The sequence below is a fragment of the Triturus cristatus genome, chromosome 1_2 (genome assembly GCF_964204655.1).
Source record: "Triturus cristatus chromosome 1_2, aTriCri1.1, whole genome shotgun sequence".
NCBI lineage: Eukaryota > Metazoa > Chordata > Amphibia > Caudata > Salamandridae > Triturus > Triturus cristatus.
In genome coordinates, this window is record NC_140580.1 from 883,121,991 (window position 1) to 883,144,314 (window position 22,324).

At 43.7% G+C, this 22,324-nt stretch overlaps 1 protein-coding gene across 2 annotated transcripts in view; it reads left to right on the forward strand.

The window, feature by feature from the left end:
• Positions 1-22,324, forward strand: part of GNB1 (G protein subunit beta 1) — a 319,936-nt gene that overhangs the window by 167,974 nt on the left and 129,638 nt on the right. For both annotated transcript variants that reach the window (XM_085609355.1, XM_085609358.1), the window contains exon 5: positions 20,593-20,656. In XM_085609355.1, coding sequence (XP_085465481.1) covers positions 20,593-20,656 — 64 coding nt within the window. The remainder of the gene's footprint in view (positions 1-20,592; positions 20,657-22,324) is intronic.

Here is a 22,324-nt window from a genome sequence, read left to right on the forward strand (position 1 = left end):
TTTTAGCGCCAGGACACTTGTGAGTAGCTGTGCACTTTTATAAATACCAATTTACATTACATGCTTGAGAGCAGCACAGGGATTGGATTGGCAGTCTGTGATGCTGTCCCAGGGACTGCTGGGACCATGACCAGGACCAGGAACTGGAATCAGAGTAGCACGAGGCAGCCGGCATTACCAGGTCAGCTTTTTTTTTTTTTTTTTTTTTTTTTTTTTTTTTAAATTAAAGCAAAACTCCCCCACCCTTTTCCCCCACTAACTTGCTCCACTTACCCTACCTCTCTGTTTCGGCCACCACTGCTTGGATCCACTTTGTAACAAATATATGGACCAACGAAAGACCTGCCCTTTTGGTTCTATCCCAGGGGGCATCATAGGTTGGCCTGGAAGGACTCTGAAGGGTCTCCAATATGCGTGGTTACCTAATAGCACTAGGTCTGAGGGTTGCTGAGCTTAACCTGCCAAAAATGTTAGGCCCAAACAAACCAGAGGTTGGTGCATCGCTGAGGTGAAAAACAATGTAATTGAAAGAGCTGGGTCTATCTTCAGGTAAAGCCCAAGATGCAGTAGAAGACACTGAAGAGGCTCTGGGAGGTTGGCATGAGCCTGAGAAAATTAGGCACCTATAGACGTTAGTATCACTGAATCTGTGCTGGAAAATATTTTGGTGCTGAAAAAGCATAGGCACACACTGCTTCCTGGGGAATGTCATTCTGAGCTGGCTGGTCCGTCTGACTCAGTGGGTTAAGATGTGCCCTCTGTACCAAGAAAAAGGTGTCTACTGGTTCAAAACACAGATACCGGTGCTTGCAAGCCTTCATACTTTGTCCCGACCTCAGAGGGTGATTGTGGTCTGAGGAAGGACTAAAAGATGATGGTGCATCTCCAAGAGGAATCCAAGCTCGCCCCATGACTTTAAAGCTAAAGAAAAGGCTCTTGATGCCAAAAGGTGATAGCTTCTCGAGGCAGAGGTTGAGGGAGAGGTTGGAATTCTCATATGGAAAAGAGTTTGAAACTGTGTAAATAATTCCTCATGAATCAGGCAGGTGAGGCAGTAGAATAGGAGGGAGTAGAAATGCAACCTGAGTCCCCAGCTACAACAGGAAGGAGAATACACATATGGAGATAAGGACACTCCTTCCAAAGCATGTAGACATTGACATCTAGCAAGACGTTGGGCAGATTCTCCACAATTGTTTGGCTCTTACTCCTCCAAGCCAGTACCTGCATATTACCTGTTCATGTGCTATGCACGGATAGGCAGAGTGGCAGGTACTTGTGGGGTTTAATTAGAAAAGGAACACAAGAAGACATTCCCCTACTAAAAGACACTAAATCCTATACAAATGAAACCTCTTTACCTGTGTTACCAAGCATAACACGCCACTTAACACGTGGGAAGCTTTTCAGAATCCTAGTTTAAGGCAGCCCCTCCTAGAGGCAAAAAGAGAAATAGTCCCAAATCTATAGGGTAAATGTTTCATCTTAGTCCATTATCAATCGCAAAGTTAGAAAGACAGTAAAGCTAGATTCTAAAAATGCAATAGAAATGCCCAAACAGGAACACCACAAGAGCATGTGCTCCATATTCTTCTGTTTACCCAACATGACCAGATGTTAAGACCCATCCTTAATTTAAGATTTTTGAATCTGTAAACTATAAAATTAAAGATGACCACACTGCAAGGAGCAATACCAGTGTTGAAACCAGGAGACTACCTAGCTACCATGGACCTCCAGGTTGCATACTTCCATATCCTATGAACAAGGAACATCGCCAATCTCAGATTGGTAATGCAGGGGCTAACTGTGGATTGGTGGCCACCTAAACATGACAAGAAGCAGAGCCAACCTCCAGTGCGACAATACCGACTCATGCATCCCACAAAGAATGGGATGTGCATATGGGGGAACATGGAGATCAGAGGACTGTGTTAAGAGCAGAAGCTGGTGATTCACATCAGCCTCCTAGAGTTAGTCTGTGTCTACCCTGAGGGTTTTACAGTCACAAATATTGGAGAAGATTTTACAAATAAAGGCAACACTGCAAACTGGTTGTAAAGCAAGAAGGAACCAAATTATACCCCCTTAGCACCAGACAACGTTTTTGGGCTATCAGCCAGTGAATCACTGTAGTTATTGTCCACCTACCAGGGGAGCAAAACACAGAAGCAGACAAACTAAACAGACAGCTCATTAATAAAAACTAAATCAAGAAGTAGTAAACCTGATTTCCGATGCATGTGGCACACCAGACCTCGATCTCAATGCAGCAGAAGAAAACACAAAATGTAAACACTTAGCATCCAGAGACCCATGTTCACAGTCCAAGTCCAATGCACGGTTGATGAAATGGTTCGGAACATGTTTTTCGAGGCATATAGATTGTATACTTGTGCATAGATCGCCATCTGGTGTTGGGATCAGCTGTTTGCACTTTGTTTTTGTCTTCGAAGAAGTCTTTGTAGTCACGAGGTAGGCGACTCCTCCTTAGGCCGATAGTACGCATGGGCATAGACTCGTCTCCAGATTTCTTTTCCGCCATCTGGTTCGGATGTGTATTGCTGCGCTCCGGTTTATCTTCTTTGAACCCTTTCAACGTGCAATTACCCCTCGACGGTATTGTTTCGATCACGGGTTTCCTCTTCGCGCATCGTTGAAATCTAACAACTTCGATCAGGAGCTTCAATGCGTGCTGCAAGGCCTACCCGTGCCGACCACGCCAGCAGTCGATGGAACGGACTCCATTTAAAAAATGCCCCGGGTGTGGTGCTAAATTTCCCCACACAGATCTTCACGAGGTTTGTAATCTGTGCCTATCCCCAGAGCATGAAGAAAGTAGCTGCGAGGCCTGTATCATTCCGATTGACAAACGATTTGTGACGGTCTGGCTCGACATAACGAGATGAGATGAAGCACTTGCCCGGTGCCAGACATCTTCGGAGAACAGTGAGTCCTCAGCACAGCGCTGAATGAGAGGAAGAAATCTCCGTGTCTGAAGCAGACGACTCCGACATGGAGGAAGACTTGCACATCACTCAAGGTCAACGACCTGAGAGTAACATGCCCAAAGTCACTAAAAAACCCCTGAAGGCTCCAGTACTACCTTCGCCCTCGGGACTAGAGAATCTCCAGAAACATGGTTCAGATGCTCTGGCCCGGATATGAAACCGAAAGACAAAGCCTCCGGCTCTGGATCGAGCCATCCCCACGGTACCGAAACACCATCTCCGGCACCAAAAACCAAATCCACGCATGGATCCGATGCTTCGATACCGGCACCAAAGTAATCTTCGGCACCAAAAGACTCCGACCTGAAATCTCATAAACCAAAGCAAAAACTAAGCCCAAATCTTCGGAGCCGAAACCCAAAGCCTTAGAATCCAAAACCTAAAGACAAACTTTCGGAGCCGAAAGTTACAAAAGACAAGCCTTTATACAAACATTCGGAGCATAAACATGCACCAAAGGGTTCGGAACCGAAAAAACAGACCACTACTCTTAAGGCTTCAGACACTATCCATAAAATACCCTCTGAAACAACTAAAGAAAAGGCCACGCCACCAAAAGAACTTCCTTTACAAGAACCAGTGGATCCCAAGCAAAAAAACTGCATATTGATCCAGTAACTACATCTTGTAGCAAACCTTCCTAAGAAACTAAAACCGAGGAACACCATATATCTCTCAAAGAACATGGGTACTAACCCCTCTCCCCCTTGCATACCTCCCTCTCCTCCACCTATTTATCCGAACTCCATAATTTCCATATAAGTCACCACCACCTCATTTCTCCCCTGAACCACATGGGGATAATGACAGATGACGATACGGATGGGGACAAGGACGGGGATGGGGATAATTACCATAACACAAGACCCAGATCCATGGGACGATTATGATAAAGACCCAGACAATAGTAGTAATTCGGACCTATATCCCTCCAGACCATCACCACCGGATGCTAATATTGGATTCGCACAACTTATCAATAGGGCTGCTCTATATCATGGAGTGGAATTACACACTGGCCCACTAGAGGAGGATTTCCTCATGGAAACCTTTGCTCCATCCCAAAAATCTCCTAATACATTGCTAATGTTAAAAGGCATTCTAAAGCACACTAATGAAGTATTCAAGGACCCAGTTAGAGCACGAATACTTAACCCAAGAGTTGATAAATAGAAAGCTGCTCCTACAGACCCAGTTTATATTAAGGGTCAAGTGCCCCTGGACTCCCTTGTTGTATCTAATGCCCGCAAGCAAGCCAGTTCACAAGCCACAGGCGATGTACCTTTTCCTGATAAGGAGTCAAAGCTTATAGACGCTTCAGGCAAACTAATTGTGTCACAGGCCGCTACTAGTTGGCATATTGCCAATGCACTAGCCCTCCTAGCACGCTATGACGGAGCACACTATGATGAACTAGAAAAGCGAATACAACATTTACGAGATTAATACATGGGTAAAGCCAACTACCTCATTCAAGAGGGTAAATTAATTACAAACACCTCTATAAAATGTGCACTAGATGCCGCTGACACAGCATCCCGTGGCATTAGCACCAGCATCTTGCTATGCCGCCATGCTTACCTTCGAATGTCCGGATTCAAGCAAGAGGTACAGTCAGCTATACTAAACCAGCCATTTGACCAACATCTTTTTGGACCAACTGTAGACTTTTTTCTAAAAAAATAAGAAAATGACGATGGATACAGAAACAGCCATATCTATGGTGGCCCTACAACCACCCTCTTAACAGAGGCTCCTTTCATCGCTCCTTTTATAGGGGTGGCTCCAAAACAATGTCATCAGAGAATACCTCCTCTACTTAGAAAAAACTAAATCAACCTTCCTTCTCCAGAGGGTACTATTAAAGAGGATATAGAGGAAACAATAGGGGAAGAGGCAAAAATAATTCCACCCACACTTCCCCTGCAACCAAACACTGACTTTCTCCTCCCCCCCCCCCCCCCCCTCACCCCCAACCCCCCGCTACCCCCGACCATTTTACTCCTGTCGGGGGATGCCCATCACAGTTCCTACCTGTCTGGAATTCCATTACAACAGACAAGTGGGTGAAACAAATATTCAGTATGGTTATTGCCTGGAACTCACTGGTACTTCACCAAACATTCCTCCCAGAGCATGCCCAATGTCCTCCGATCATCTCACTCTTCTCAAACAAGAGGTTCTCTCCCTGTTACAAAAAACATGCAATAGAACCAGTCCCTTTGCCTCATCAAGGCACAGGAGTGTATTCACTGTACTTTCTAATCCCAAAAAAGGACGGCTCTCTCAGACCGATACTGGACCTCAGGCCATTAAATCTATACATTCAGTCAGACCAGTTCCATATGGTCACTCCAACAAGTACTCCCACTACTTCAACAAGGCGACTTTCTGTCCACTCTGGATTTAAAGGACACCTACTTTCATATTCCCATTTACCCCACTTAGAGGAAATACCTCACATTTGTGATAAACGGCCAACACTACCAATTCAAAGTCCTCCCATTAGGAGTAACCACAGCACCTAGAGTCTTCACCAAGTGCCTCGCAGTAGTGGCGGCTCACTTACGAAGACAACATATTCACGTTTTCCCTTACCTGGACGATTGGCTCATAAAAGCAGTCACACAGCAGCTGTGTTCAAAACATATACAAAACAATTGTTGCTTCACGATTTGGGATTCAGTCAACCTCTCCAAATCCCATCTCCAACCGTCCACAACACAACAATACCTAGGAGCTACAATAAACACTTCAAAAGCTCTAGCATATCCCAACCCAGTCAGAATAAGCACTATGCAAGCCCTCATATCAAAATGTATGCCTCAACGCTCATTACCAGCTAGAGTGTTCATGCAGTTGATCAGAATGATTGCCTCTTGCATTCTCATCATCCCTTACGCAAGACTCCAGATGCGTCCCTTACAGGAGTGTTTGGCACGTCAGTGGAACCAGGCCCGAGGTCCGCTCACCGATCTGGTGTTAGTGGACAGCCGCACACATCGCTCTCTGCAGTGGTGGAACACTCCACCTTTCCTAAGGAGCGGCCGTTCCTTGACCCGGTTCCACAGGTAGTGCTCACGACAGACTCATTGCTCACCGGCTGGGGAGCTTATCTTGGAAATCATACCATTCAGGGCATATGGGCCTCAACAAAAACAATTCAACATAAATTATCTGGACTTGCTAGCGATCTTCCTAGCGTAGGCAAAGCTGTCCTGATCCGTACAGACCACATGACAGCAATGTATTACATATAAAAACAGGGTGGGGGGGACACTCTCTGCAGCTTTCACGCCTAGCTCAAAGCATGTGGAGATCGGCCATTCCGCAAAACATATACCTCCTTGCAGAACACCTCCCAGGAGTACACAATCCGATTGCAGATCTGCTCAGTCGTCAAAGACAGCAGATCCACAAATGGGAACTTCATCCTCAAGTTCTGCTTCCATTCTTTCAAATGTGGGGCTACCCAGAAATAGACCTGTTTGCCACACACCAAAACGCAAAATGCCCAAGCTTCACATCCAGGTATCCACACCCATTGTGCAAAGGCAATGCGCTATGGATGAACTGGTCAGACAAATTTGCTTACGCTTTTCTGCCTCTACAACTCAATTCGCTAGTGGTTCGGAAGCTCAAACAGCATTCCCTCACAATGATCCTGGTTGCACCAACATGGGCCCAACAGCCATGGTTCACAACCCTCTTGGAACTATCAGTAGTTCCTCATCAAAAGCTACGGGTCTCACCCAAGCTTCTCAACCATGGAGAGATAAGACCGCCAGATCCCAGTCATCTCAACCTTGCAATCTGGCTCCTGAAATCTTAGTTTGGCTACCTCAATCTCCTGCCAGACTGCATGAATATCATTAATTAGGCTAAACATCTTACCACTAGAGCTTGCTATGCCGCAATATGGAAACTATTTGTAATTTACTGTACAAATAAAAAAATCAACGCAGTAGATGCTTCCATTCAAAACATCTGTTACCTTTGTGCATCTACAACAATGTAACCTAGCGTATACATCCATTTGACTACATCTCACTGCAGTAGCAGCCTAGCTCCAAAACAGACAACACTTGTCTTTGTTTAGGGTACCAGCTATCAAAGCATTTATTGAAGGACTCAAAAGAAGGATCCCACCTAGAGTTCCACCCTTTCCACTATGGAACTTAAATGTGGTCCTCACCAGACTCATGGGTCCCCCATTTGAACCTTTGCATAAATGAGAATTACAATTTCTCACCTGGAAAGTAGCTTTCGTGGTTGCAATCGCCTCTCTCAGAAGAGTCTGTGAACTCCAGGAGTTAACCATAGAAGAACCATTTCTGCAAATTCATAATAACAAAGTGGTTCTTAGGACTAACCCAAAATTTGTACCTAAAGTAGTGTCTCCTTTCCACCTTATCCAGTCTGTAGAACTCCGTGTTTTTCCCTCTACCCGACTCAGTAGAAGAATGAGCTCTTCACACGCTAGACGTAAAAAGAGCAATACTTTACTACATTGAAAGAACAAAATCCTTTAGAAAGACTAAACAACTTTTTGTAGCTTTCTCCCCACCTTATAAAGGCAATCCCATCTCAAAAGCAAGGTGGATTGTTAAATGCATCCAAACATGCAATGCTATAGCTATACTCGCCTTAACCCCTAAAGCGGACTCCACACGTAAACTAGGGGCGTCTATGGCATTCTTAGGGAACATTCCCCTAGATGACATCTGCAAACATTCACAAAGCATTGTGTAGACGTGCAAACAAAACAACAAGCTAACTTGGGCCAGGCTGTATTAAGAACACTTTTTCAAACCACTGCAACAGATACAGGTAGCCACCGCTAAGGAGGTAACTACTGTATAGTCTATGCACAAGTATACAATCTACAGCTCATATGCCTCGAACAGAAAATGCTACTTACCAGTATGCAGCTGTTCTTGGCATGTAGAGCTGTAGATTCGTATACGCCCACCCGCCTCCCCGGATACCTCTGTTCCTGTACTATCTTACTTAGATATATCACACATGGACATCCTTTTTGATTTCTTACTAACTCAATCATAACCCACCATGGCAAAACAATGTGGAGATGGAGTTGATGCCCATGCGCACTATCGTCCTAAGGAGTCTCCTACCTCGTGACTACAAAGACTTCTTCCAAGACAAAAACAAAGTGCAAACATCCAAGCCCAACACCAGATGGCAATCTATGTCCACGTTTACCAATCTACAGCTCTACATGCCAAGAACTGATACATACTGGTAAGTAGCATTTTCCCTTTCCACCGATTCCACTCATTCCAATTGTGATCAACAAATAAAGACAGAGGATTGATTTTCATAGCACTACAACGGGCATGATAAACTTGGTGCTTGCACCTATTAGTACTACTAAAAATAATACAGATCCCAAAAAAGGTAGCCCTAACACTACAAAAGGGAAGACACTCAAACCATTCAAGTCTCAATCTAGCATGACTGCTGAATTTGTAGAGTTTGGACACTTGAATCTTCCAAAAGTATACATGGAGGTTATCTGGGAAGCAAGGAAACAAACCACACGCAAAATGGGTCATGTGGTGCTATTTGTCAGGTCTTTCAGAATGCCTTCCTTATAAGGTAATCCTCGTAAAATATCTAATCTACCAATTAAAGTCAAAGCTATCATATGGATCATTAAGAGGGCATCTTTCAACAACTGTAGTGTACACAAAAGGAGAAAATAAAAACTTATTAAAAATACCATTAATCGCAAGATTCCGTCAACAGGCAAAAATGATTAATCCACCTATGGCAGTACCACCTCCAATGAGAAACCGAAGTTCATTTTAATGGGAATGATCAAATCACCCTGTGAACCAAAACCTAATGCTGTACTGAAACGTCTCTCATTAAGTTCCTTATAGCAATCCTTTATTAAGTGAAATACATGCCTAAACCATAAAGGAAGAATTCTTAAAATACATAAATATAAGGTAGCAGTGAGAACCCATTCCTGCTTCATATCCTAAATCTTTTTTCACGTTAGTCTGTTCATCTACCTGCCTATTAAGCAAAAACACACATACATACACAATGTTATAAGAAATTATTTACGAAGAAAAAAGTGCCAACAATTGTTGAACATGCTATGAAGTCAGTGGGGTCACCCTTATCCAAGTCAGCAATAGTTAGATGAATGGCCCAAAATATTAAATGATGCTTTTCTTTGACAGTGAAATACCCATTCCAATAGGTAGAAAGGGGCTTCAATAGCTTTTATAGGGAACTTGCCAATAAGACATTTGTAAAGCAGCTACATGAATTTGAGTACACCTGTTCAATAAACTGTAGAGCTGCAAAACCAAGATAGGCTGCGCGATTGGGACAAAATGTACTTAAGCAAATGTTTGCATCTGTCCACATTTCTGTCCTATCAATTAAGGGTGATGCAGCTTAAAAATCTATGCATAGCTCCTACTAATGCAGATTTACGCTGTAAACGAGTTACTCATTTGTAGCAGTAGTTTTGCAGCATGTGATTTGTCTCCGGTAAAGCAGGGGAGTTGATGCAAAAAAATAACAAGTTCCAGAGGGTGGCAACTCAGTGATGTGGCATTATGGGTTTATGCTCAGAGCATAGGGAGTTCTCTTGACTTCACCCAAGGCTAACGCACAGACCTATCACTATTTGGCAAAAAATGCGCCGCATGTGAACCTAGATGTTTCAATCTCAAACAGTTACAGGTAAATAACCTTATTTTTAACACATTTTTTGAAGGTCCACTCAGTCTTAATTTTTGTCCTGCTCTGTTGGCATTCAGACAGCTTGGCACTTGGGGAAAAGTTGGGAGCCAAAAGAGAAGTGAGCTTGCCTTACTCTGAACATGAAACTAACTCCAAAATGCTGTGCCACCTACAGCAGGAAGCTCCTTTCTGAGGTTTTGAAGTCCAGAATTCTCCATAAAATCTTTTGTCCTTTTTGTTTTTTGCTGTTTGTGGGCGTTGCAGCACCTTCCTTTGCTATCACCTTGTGACATTGTCAAGCTTCATCCGGAAGCTCCCACCTTTGGTCACCATCTTCAGATATCCTTTTTAGGTCGAGGACTACCGGTCTGCCGAAAGGCAGAACCGGAAGTCGGAGATTTAATGACTTGGAGAAGAGGGGCTTGAACCCGCCCCTCTTCTCCCCTGTTCTCCATTGGCTGGCCTCGTAAATGCTGGCCAGCCACTGGAGAAGAGGTCAGTCACTCCGATTAGGCCCCGTCCTTTTCGGATCGGGGGGCGTGTTTTTTGCGAGAAGTCTCAAGGAGGAGACAACAGCAAAACACGCCCCCGAATCCGAAAAGGACGCTGCCTTTCTCCGAGGCATTTCTGCTCTGCCTCGGAGAAAGGCGGTGGTGTCTTCCTTATGTAATGTAACTGGTACTTTGTTTCTGACACCTTCGGGTAAAATTCCCGCTATATAAAATTGCTTTAAATAAAATAAACATCGATTTACACTAAAAGGAAAGATTCCCATACCAACATGGACGGCCTCAAACACTGGAAGGGGCTAGCCCGTATCAATGCGAACCTTGCCGTTGCAGAGGAATGGTACATTTCCTTTCCGAAATGGCTACCAGTCTGACCTGTTTCTGTGGGCGGGCGCGAGACGCTCTAGATTTCCCCGTCTCTATGGAAAGGGAGCAGGCTCTGGCTGGCAGAAGGAGGGAGAGCTAAGCCAGGGGAAGCGGCTGGGAGTCCTGTTAAATAAACCACCTTGTCTCCGGCAGCTTGGCAACAGCCTACCCGCTCCGAATCCAGCTGATGGGGTTTCTCGTCGGGGGAGGCGCGCCGGCAACACAGTCCTAGGACGAGGCTCTTTCGGACATTTTTGAGGACTTTACCTTGTGTGCGGGACCTGTGCAGAAGCAGCAGCAGCGTGAAGGAAGCCTCTGGTTGAGGGCGGACCAGGGGATCAGCCACCCACAGCTGGAACCAGGTGGTGCCCGGCAATGCGGGAGTGGACAGTGGGCTGCCGTTCGGAAGAAGAGCACACTTAGAGGATACATGCTGGAAGGCAGCCTGGGACACGAGTTGCCGGATAACCACAAACCGGAGCTGCAAGGACCGTACACTGCACTTTACCAGGTCTTCTCCCTTTCACATACACTGCTGCCTCCTGCCTTCCCCAAGCCCCATTTCTCTTTAAATCCTAATGTCCTTGTTCACCCCTTATTGTCATTCGGAGAGGGATATATTAGTTTCCATAAAGACCATACGACCCAGTGTTCCCCTTAGTAGTCCCTCTAAAACGATTTACATTGTAATTTGAGTTATAATATTGTTGAGCAGGTCCACTTGAGGAGCAACACAACCCCTGAAGAGTGAACACACAGCATCAGGTCCGCCAGGGGCGCTTTATTAAACTATATTGACATTTGTAGAAAAGCGCCAACACATTACCGGCTATCTTTTTTGTTGGACCTGATCTTGTACAGAGTATTGTTCGGAAAACTGTTTGGCGTGTATAGTCAGACAGGCTTGTTCACGTATCAACTGTAGTACTCCGGTAAACTGACAAAATCGGTGGAAAAAGTAATTTGCAGACTATAGCCCAGGTCGTTTATTTTAGATACCACGCTCTTCCACGAAACACCGGGCACGGACACAAGCAAGTCTAAAGAGCGTTCTACTCTATGGCAATAGAGTCCTCCACAGTTACAGCACACCCTTGCCTTGTGGTACTTCCGGTTGTTAGAAGGCCAGAGCGCCCTCGCTCTATGCTATTTCCACTTTAAGAGCCGTCACTTCCGGTCGGTTTGTGGCGCGGTTTCCGGGCCTGTGTCTATTGAGCTGACGGTGAGTCGGGAGGGAAGGAGAAAGCGAGCACACGAGCCGAGATACAAGTGTAGATTTAGCATGCACACAGAAGGCCGGGGGATTTTTTTTAAAATAGATTTCCCCCCATTGGAAAATGGGGTCGAGAAAATAACTTGTTGGTTTCAGGAAGTGGGCATTGTTAAAGTTAGAGCTATTGGCATTGCTCATGACAATGCAGTTTCTTTAAATGTTTTAAAAACAAAAACCTATACAAAAATGTCATGAGCAATGCCAATAGCTCTAACTTTACCAATGCCGAGACCATTGCATTGTAAATGCTTGTTTTTTTTGCCATTGGGTCTGGATGCATACTGCAGGATCTCCAACACTTGGAAGAAGTTAACCGAAGATTTTGAAAAGTTTACCGAAAGTCAACCAAAGTTACGTTAAATATCTAAAGAAGGTACCAGGGGAGATTTTAGGAGGAGGCGAATAATTTCAATGGTTTTGGAGAATGCACATGCAGGTGGCTCCTTGTATCGAGTAATGGAGCAAACGCCGTTCCAGGTGTGCAAAAATTGCCACCACAAATCTGCACAGAGACCAACATCCGGTCTGCAGACTTTGCCTGCCCGTAGATCTCAGTAATGACTGTAACCCATATTCAGTGCTCAATGAAAAACCTGTGCAAGAGATGGAGGCGAGCCCAGCACACCATGCAAGGTCAACACTGTATCCCCTCCTCTCCCCCACCCCCTTTGCTACGAGACTTGGGCCTCTCCAGCAACGAGGAGAATGTCACCAAAAGACCAGAAAAGGACACGGGGGTCGACATACAGACCATAGAAGTCGAGCTCCAAAAGGCCAAGACCTCTAGAATCAAGGTAAGAGAACCAAATCCTCAAATCTTCTCAAACCTCGAATGGAGTCTCTTCATTGAAGCACACAATGGCCTGTTTCGACCCAAGACTAAGGAACCCCTCACTACCTTTGCAAGGAAGACTGCAGCGGGCAAGACGCCTGACAGGGCCAAGTCCTTTAATTCCAAACGAGAAAAGGACACATTGACCAAACCGGAAAGGTCGCAAACAGACAATCGCGGTTCACCGACTGAGTTGTCTACGGAACACTCTTTGATGTGGAAGACCAGCGATAATCTCATCTATAAACGGGCCACCAAGATCGAAAGTGAAGGTCTCAAAGCTGGAATGGTGGTGCTGCTCCAGAAACGCTAAGACTTCAACGAAAGACTGTTGAATTCAAAGAAAATCCTCAACATCAAAGTATCGGGGGGGGGGGGGGGGGGGGGGGAAGCGCCTCAAGGAGATGAAGTCACTTCCAAATCCTGTGGCAGGACTATCTCAGTTCAGAGGCTCTGAATACATTGAAATGCAATGGCTGGACTTAGACCCACTCACCTTCAAGACCATCCCCACCAAATGACATGGCCGTCTACAGCCAGGTGATAAAGGCAGCAGACAGAAATAGGGTTCATCTAGAAGAGGGAGCAACCTCAAGCATGTTTCCTGTTGGAGAAAGATCTGTTCACACAATTAAAAGAGCCAATTTTCTTGGACCATGTGAAGGAGTCCTTTTATTGAGCCTGTTCATGTCGAGCCCTCACACCAACTGTAAAAAGATATAAATATTCATCCAAAAATCCTGCCTACACAAGGGGTACTGAACCAGCAGACTCTGTTAATACAGTGAGAAAGAGGGCTAACGTCCCAAGTACCTCAGGATCACTTCCTGACCAGGAGAGTAAAAGAATAGACCCCATGGGACAAACTCAAATGAAGTTCTGCAAATCAGTGGATATTGCAAAATCGAACGCTCTACTGTGCTGAATTGCCATGCCTACCAACACTGGGAGGAGATGGGGAAGCATATGAAACCTCTCTCAAAACCGTATCGAAAGAGGGCAGCACATTTGGTGGAAGATGGCAAGAGCATCACCAATACATACTTGAAGTCTGGGCCAGACGCAGCAGAAACATCTAGCTGACAGATGGTGATAGCAGTAACTCAACGCAGTCACGTCTGACTCAGAATTTCAGGGTTTAAGCCCAAAGTTCAAGTTAACATTATAAACGCCATTTAATGGTGAACAACTATTTGGAAGTTTTGTTGATAATCAGCTGAAAAAAACAACAAAACAGCCAAATCAATGGAGCTCTACAGTTCAGAGGCACTATGCGGAGGGGGGCCAGAACAGTCGAAGAAGGGTCAGCTTCCAATCTGGGACATCCTACCTAACGTGCCAGCAATCATACCAAGGAGGCAGTCTAGTGACAACAGCAGACTTGGCAATTCCAACAAAGAATGCCGTCCTTTCGCAGTCGAACACGCGGAAGAGAACTGCCAAAAAGGGGAGGAGGAGCAATACCCGCAAATAAGTGACTTGCCCACAATCACAAAACACTCTACTGCCATCTGGGAGCGAAGATAAGACCACCAACTCCTACACCAAGAGGCAGAATAAAAAACGTCCTTCAAGAGTGGAGAAAGATCACTACAGACAAATGGATCCTAAACCTAATACAGTATGGATATTGCGTTGAACTAGACACCTCCATGCAGGAGACAAAGTTCATTCTCAGGACGAAACATCCAGTCTACTAAAGGAGGTGGAGGAAATGTTGTCTAAAGATTCAATAGAACCAGTACCAAAAATAGCGCTCAACAAAGGAGACTGCTACACGTTATCTGATCCCAAATCTAGGCTTAACACTATGGCCAATTCTAGACCTAAGGATTCTAAACAAATTTATAAACTAAAACATTCAAGTTGACAACCCTATAGTAGGTCATACCACAACTGCAAATAGGGGATTGCAGGGCAAAAATTGACTTAAGATGCCTATGTGCACATCCCAATGAATACAGGTCCCAAATAATACCTCGGATTTGTGGTGGCCTGAAAATACTACCCCAGTTCAAGGTACTAGCCTTCAAAATCAGACTGCACCAAGAGTATTCACAAAGTGCCTAGCAGGAGTTGCAGCACACCTACGGAGACGAGGCGTGCTAGTTTTAGCCCTACCTAGACTAGCTGGTAAGGGCAAATTGTCGTCAAAGTTGTGAACAGCACATACAGCATGTAATGAACTCTATACAGGCTGGGATTCTCGCTAAACCTGGAGAAGTTTACTCCACATTCAGAACAAGTGAAAATGTTTCTGGGGCAAGGATCGATTCTGTCCAAGGAGTGTATCCCAGCGAGGAGAGAACTGAATCACTGTTGAAAAACACAGCTGTCCTCCAAAGGGGCAAGCTCTGATAGTAAGTACAGTGGAGATTTTACTAGGAATGATGGGTTCCTGCATCTTTGATTCCAATTGCAAGCTTCCACATGTGACCAATTCAGGAATGGTCCCAAGATAAATGGTCGCAGGCAACAGGGTGTGGGAAGATCTAGTGGTTGTCACGCAAACGCTCAAGGAGATAGCGTGGTGGCGCAGATCACATAGATCACCAGCACATTACAACGGACTTCTCTTAAATGGAATGAGCTCACATGAACAATCTCAAGGTATGGGGTGTCTGTAAGGAACAAGATGCTATTCAGCATATCCACATCCTAGAAATAAAAACGGTATTCCTAGCCTTAAAAGCCTTTCATAAAGAGTTATGGCAGAATGCAAAACTGATTCAAACAGACAATACAATCACCATGTGCTCCATCAACAAACTGGTGGGAGGGTGGGGGAGAACACAATCCCTACCACTGTTAAAATTGGCACAAGAGCTATGGAAATGGACAATTCAAAGGAAGATGGAAAACCTAGCAGTTCATCTGCCCAGAAAAGACCATGTCCATGCGGACAAACTGAGCAGCAAGCCTCATGTTCTCCCAAATGGGATCTAAACCAAGCTGTACTCAACAGGATTTTTTCAGAAATGGTAAACTCCAGAATTGGATCTGTTTGCAACTCCCCTGAACACAAAATGCCAAAGCTTTGCTTCCAGGCAACCTTTCCACCAAGCCATGGAGAATGTAATCGATAAACTGGTTAGGAAGATTTGCCAACCCTTTTCCCCTGATACCACCACTACTACACAGGGTGATCAGCAAATAGGACAGCAGGATGACCCTGATACCAACTACTCCACAATGGGCGAAATAATCACGGTTCTCGGAGCTGATAGGACTATCTCCGGGGGGAAATTCACTGATTACCAAACAGACCAGATCTGCTATCAATGGAAGACGGAAGGGTGCTATTCTCAGAACCAGGTTTAAGCATGGCTCCTGAAGACTTTGAAGTTGGATACCTAAAGCTATCAGAGAATACAATGGCTGTCCTAAGAGACAAGGAAGCCAACAACATAGTGTTATATGGCTAAATATTTTCAAGTACACCCGGACAGAATTGTCATAACCAACACGCAGTTCATGCCAAAAATAATCTCAATTCCACTTAAAGTATTCAAATACCAAGTTTATTTAAAACAACAAGGACGCATGCAGAAAGGACATTACACACATTAGACCCAAGAAGAGCTGTAATGTATTGAAAGAACGAAATCAAACAAAACTGCTATTCATTTCATTTGCAAGCCGTTTTCTAGGAAGACCAGTAACAAACACGAATGTGAGATGGATCTTCTGCATTTTTGTGGCACAACTGAATAGTCTATCTATTACATTCAACACTACGGGGCACATTTGGCTAGAAAGAAAGGAGCAACCATTGCCTTTCTAGCAAATACACCATTACTAAACATTTGAATGGCAGCGTGGTTATCAGTGCACATGTTCACAACACAATGATGTGGTTATACAGATTAACAAAGAATCATAAGTGGGACAAAAGGTCTTACAACATCGGTTTACTAATCCGTGCTCATCTTCAACCCAAACACCACAGAAGTAATGAACTGCTACAAAGTCAATGCACCGCATGTGCATCCAGAAAAGACTTGCGCTGCTAAACGTATAGTTTACCCGTCGGTATAGTTTTGCAGCTTGAAGAATTTTATGGATTCACAAGGGAACCCACCCATCTCAAACAAGTTGAGGGAACACAAGATAAGGACCTGAAGATGGTGACCAAAGGTGGGAGCTTCCGGAGGAAGCATGACTAAGTCACAAGGGGTCACCAAATAAATTAAGGTGCGTTGTTGCCCACCAACAGCAAAAAAAGAAAAGATTATATGGAGAATTCCAGACCCAACTACTGGATGGCACAATAATGCACAACTTGTGAATCCAGAAAATTCTTCAAGCTGTAAAACTACACTGGGTAAACTATACAATCTCCTTTTTCAGAAATAAAGCTCCTCAACCAAGTGGATTTCCATGTAACTGGACAGTATTTTTTACTAGAGCAGCATCTAATGCTCCAAATTAGTGTCCCCTTCTAAGATCTTTACTGCTGTTTACTACTGTTTTTCTGGCTGCTCTGCCTATGGCGAACACCCTTTACAACGCTGGCATTACTATGCATGCCTTTAAGTCTCATGCGTTACAACGCAAGCGACATTACGACGCGTACACATTGCGACGCGTCCCATTACATCGCATGCGCTTTTAAAACACATGCGCATTTAAATCGTATGTGGTGTAATGGACATGAGGCGGAGCACCGGGACTGAGGTGAGGAAGAGATGAAGCGAGGAGTGAGAGGTAAGCGGGTTTGTGCTTGGAGTGTAGTTTAGGGCTTAGGGAAGTGTTGGGGGGGGGGCTGTAGTGTAGTGTGGGCTTAGGGTACTGTCAAGGGGGGTCTTACTGTAGGGTACTGTATTAGGGCTTAGGGAAGTGTTAGGGGGTCGTACTGTAGGGTACTGTTTTTGGCTTTAGGGTTGGGTCAGGGGGTTCTCGTGTAAGGTAGTAATTAAAGGTTTTAGAATTTCGGGTTTCCAGGAGTGGGCCTAGGGGTAAAAATCGCGAGGTGTTTGTGTGCGTTGTAAATTTATTTTGTATGCATTTCAATGGAAATGTGACGTAATGGTTTGCATTGTGGATACTTGCGATGTAAAAACATGCAATATGAAAACTGCGATGGCATGCGATGTTAATGTTTGCGATGTAGCATCATACATTCCTGCCTATGTTTCATAGTGAGGTTGCAGCTGGCAGTCTTGCACTTCATAACTTGACAAACATGTTATCAACTTACCAATCTGCTTCCTATGTTTCCAGTATGCTGAATATGCAGAAATAATGGAAGACCGTAGACTTGTTTAAAGGGTCACTAAGTGAGTGACACAATCCTTGCTGCAGGCTCACATTGATATTTAATTTACAGACCCTGGGCACAGGTAGTGCCACCTTACTAGGGACTTAAAAGTAAATTAAATATGCCAAATGGGTAGAAGTCAATCCTACCATGTTTTAAGAAGTGAACACATGCACTTTAGCACTGGTTAGCAGTGGTGAATTGTGCAGAGTCCTAAAGCTAACAAACCAATTCAGCAAAAAAAGGAGTGAAAGCGAAACATTTAGGGATGACCCTGTAAAAATGGCCAAGTCCAACGGGGCACATTGAGGTTAATTGCACTTCTCAATCTTTGTAAAGCGCTGCCTCACTAGGCGACTCACTGCTATCAATTCTTATAATATTATTCTAGCTTGTGCTTAATTATGTGCACAACACTGGCTGGGGCATATACCAAACACGCGACCAAGTATGTCTGGAAATTCAATGGACCCATTCTGACAGGTGCCAGTATATCGGCTAGTTCCCACTTAAGCAACTCAGCAGTTTTTGTTGATCTGGAGTGTATCTGTGTTTGGGAGAAATAGACTTGTACCTCACAAAATGTCAAGAGTTGGCTTGCAGTGCATAAACCTTTACCTGGCAGAAGAGTCTCCGTAGTATACATAGGGCGGGTAGCGAATAAGAATATTACTTCCTCAGTCAGTACAGCAGGTGATGTGTTTTTCATTTAAGTTATTTTTTAGGATTAGAAAAGTCTGAGCTGTCATAGATTCCTGTTTGAGTTTAGTATTCTCCCTTGATTAATGTGAATTATATGCCCATGACTTTGCTCAGGTCAAGCAAAAGTTTTGATCTAGTTGGTAAATGAGCAATCACATCAGCTGGAAGGGTTTATGAAATGTATGGCCTGTAGAGTAATCGGCTATTCTTTTTCAGAGGTTTTTTTATAGCACATTGATTATATCTCCGCTGCTACTTCGGTTTTGTCTTTGTGTTTTTCCTAATCCTGCTAATTGAAGACATCTCAAAATCCTGAAACTGTATGAATACATATATATTTAGGGCAACCACAGGTATTTAGAAAGGCAAGGATGGAGTTAAGTAGCCTGTTGAAACAAGCCTGCACATCTAGCCACTGAAAAAGGATATTATAATGAGAAAGCAAATCCGCTTCAATGCGAATGGGTTTGCCCATTGTACCACACCCTTGGTGAAATTTTTAATTGGTGGTTTTTTCCAGTTCAGCTACATGGAATGCGGTTCACATTTCCCAAACCTAAATCTCTAGTTTGGATTACATTTCCTGAGCTCACTGTTTGATCATCAGCTCGTTCACCCCTCGTCGCGCACTTATTTTAGTCCTTGGTATTCTTTGTTGATGTCTTATAGCATATTGTGACAAAGAAATAGGTTTCTTAAACAGTCTGAAAATGCTATGTTTTCTTGAGCCTTTAATGTGCTGAAGAGATATTAAGTTGGCCCCAGACAGGTTGTGTGTGTATTTTAGTGAAGTAAAGTGTTTTTGAGGTTATCAAGGTATTTTGCCACCAGTTGCCTTCTGTGTAAACGATGTAAGTAAGTTTAAGTGAGCCTTATGACTGTCAATATAATCTACGGTGAAATTGCAGTTACACTGTGAAATCTTCACTGAAAATGCACTTGCTACCTTTAGAAATGACACTTACTGAACTTAATTGGTCTTTTGTAAGTTACTACAGAAGTAACCATAATGAACAGTATAGGCCAGAAACTTGTCCGTTATCGGCCAGGTACTTTCTCATCCTGAAGACTGGGAATCCTTGGAAGACTGTTACCATTCATTGGGTCTTTATTTGAAAAGTTTTGTCACTGAATTGCATATTTTTGCCATTCCAACTTCTTTCGACTAAGTTTTGTGATTTAATTGATGAAACACTTCAAAGTGTAACCATTCTAGCATTTTGAATAGTCCTTTGTAACGTGGCATTCTAGCACACTATAAATTAAAGTATATTTAACCAGTGAGGCAGTAAATTTATATGCAAGTAACTTCTTTTTTGATTTTGTCATCTTATGAATACAGAATGTAACGATACAACTAAACAAACTCAAACCATTGCTGTCGCATATTACAGCCATCATGATATGCTGTGCGTTATTGTATTACGTACAACATGAATAATGTATTCCATTTTCGAAGCATAAGTGAATACATTTTTCTTAGATCTTGATTTATGTTTTAGGGGCCCCGTATGAGCAGGGTGCAAATTATTTGGAAAAATCGACTTGCTGATTTTTATTGTGCTTGATCTGTAGTCTTGCAAGATCTTTCTACAATCCAAATATCCACCTAAAAAACACCTGTTGAACAGTATATTTATAAAATAAAGTAAGTACTGTCTCCTTGGGCATAAAACATAGGTGGATAATCATTTAGCATGCAGTTTGTATCCTTGTTTGGAAACCAGACTCTTATAGTTGTGTATTTTGGCAATGAGACTATTGTTTTTGATTTCCCAGTATGTTCTGTCTGAAATGGTCAGGTTTAGTATATCCGTAGCAACCACATGTATTTATGCATCTTGATAGTTTTTCCTTACTTGGTTTTTGCTGCTGTCTTCATCTGATGTTTTTCTCTCCCAATTTCCCTGCAGACTGCTAGTTAGTGCCTCCCAGGATGGTAAACTTATCATTTGGGACAGCTATACCACAAACAAGGTGAGAAAGCAGCTTGCTGCTTAATTGTCTCCCTCTTGGCAACAGAGCCTTGGATAGAACATTTGTACCGTTTAATTTACCTGTCGTGCATTGCATCTTGCTTATTTCCAATAATTTAAGATCATATTGTGCTGTTAAAATTGCAAGTTTCTGAATTTTTTAAGCTTTCTCAATTCTGCCAAATGTATTCAGTAAATCGAGTGCTTTGAAGAAGTAGTCCTGCAATGGTATAGCTGGTCTGCACTCTTAAAATAGTTTTATATAACTCATCCACTTAAAGGTATGACATTTTTTGTAGCATAGTAACCTAGTCACATTTAGTTAAGTGAAGATTTGGGAGAACGTACAGTTGTCTCCCTAAAATGACATTTCCTGTGACCATAACCATGTTTTGAAGGATTAGCCCCAGAACAAGGTTACATTAAATTATGGTTTGAATTGTTGAAAAAATAAATCAGTTTGAGATCTTTCCATTATTACTGTTGTAGTAATAAATAGACGTTTAGGACTGCGGCACACGTTTTCTAAACCTGTTTTTTTAAACTAACCATTGAATCCATGTTTACTCTGTTTACCTGCATGGTAAGGGATAGCAATAGGCTGCGTTTTTGATTGTAGTATGAGGTGAGCATTCAAAGCCAGCAGGCTTCAGACTGTTTTTATTCCTAGAATTCATATTTGTTTCATGGAAAAAAAATCCAATGCATGCAGTTTTTAGGTCTCGCTGAGCCCAGCGCATGCGCTGGCTCAGACATTTTGTATGTGGCTTTAAGTGCTGCTGGCTGGCCTAGCGCTTGCGTGCGCGTGAGCATGCACGCGCGCTGCCGCCATGCGTAAGGCCAGCCAGCAGCACTCAGGAACGCCATTAGCGCGTCATTGCGATCACTTTCGCTTTCACAGCGATTGTGATCGCGATGAATTTCGTAGCATTGGCCGCGCGCGCGCACAACTCTCGCTTCTCCCCCTCCCCCACCACCCCGCGCGCAGCCAATGCTTGTTTTTACTGTCACTTTCCCTGTTGTCCACCGTAAGACGCTTTTTTTCAACATCGCCCACCGCAACACTAGCGAAGTTGTTTTTTTTTTTTTGTTGTTTAATGTGAATTTGTAGGCCACTTAGAAAATGATATTCTCAGTCCTAGATAAAACGAAATATTGAAGCATTTATAAAACCTCATGTCTGGCAGTCCAGCTCCCGCCCCTCTATGCACACGTTTTTAATGTGAAGCTGAGGACACGCACATTAAACACAAACCTAATTCGCAAACCTTCTCTTCCTCGCCGAATGTACACTGCTAAAAGCCCTTCACAAAGAGCTGCAAACTGTGGACTTGGTTGTTCAGCAGAGAGTACCCACGGCGCCCGTGAAGGTAATGATTGAAGCACGGCAGTCAGATTTGAAGGAGAAATACCTCAAACGCATTTCTCGACAAGAAATAATCTTCAATAATGGGAACCGTACTTAGTAACATGACTGCAAGGAGGAGAGTAAACCTCCGAGCGTGATTGAATTGTACAAAGTGGGGAACTTCATTTCATTTTATCGCTGAGCAGTAAACTTGCGCTTCCCTCAAAATTGCATTGATTAAAACAAAACTGGGAGCGTCTGGGGAGCTGCGGGGCTGGAACTGGAAGCTTCAGACGGCGCAGAATTACTCAGCCTTCCTTC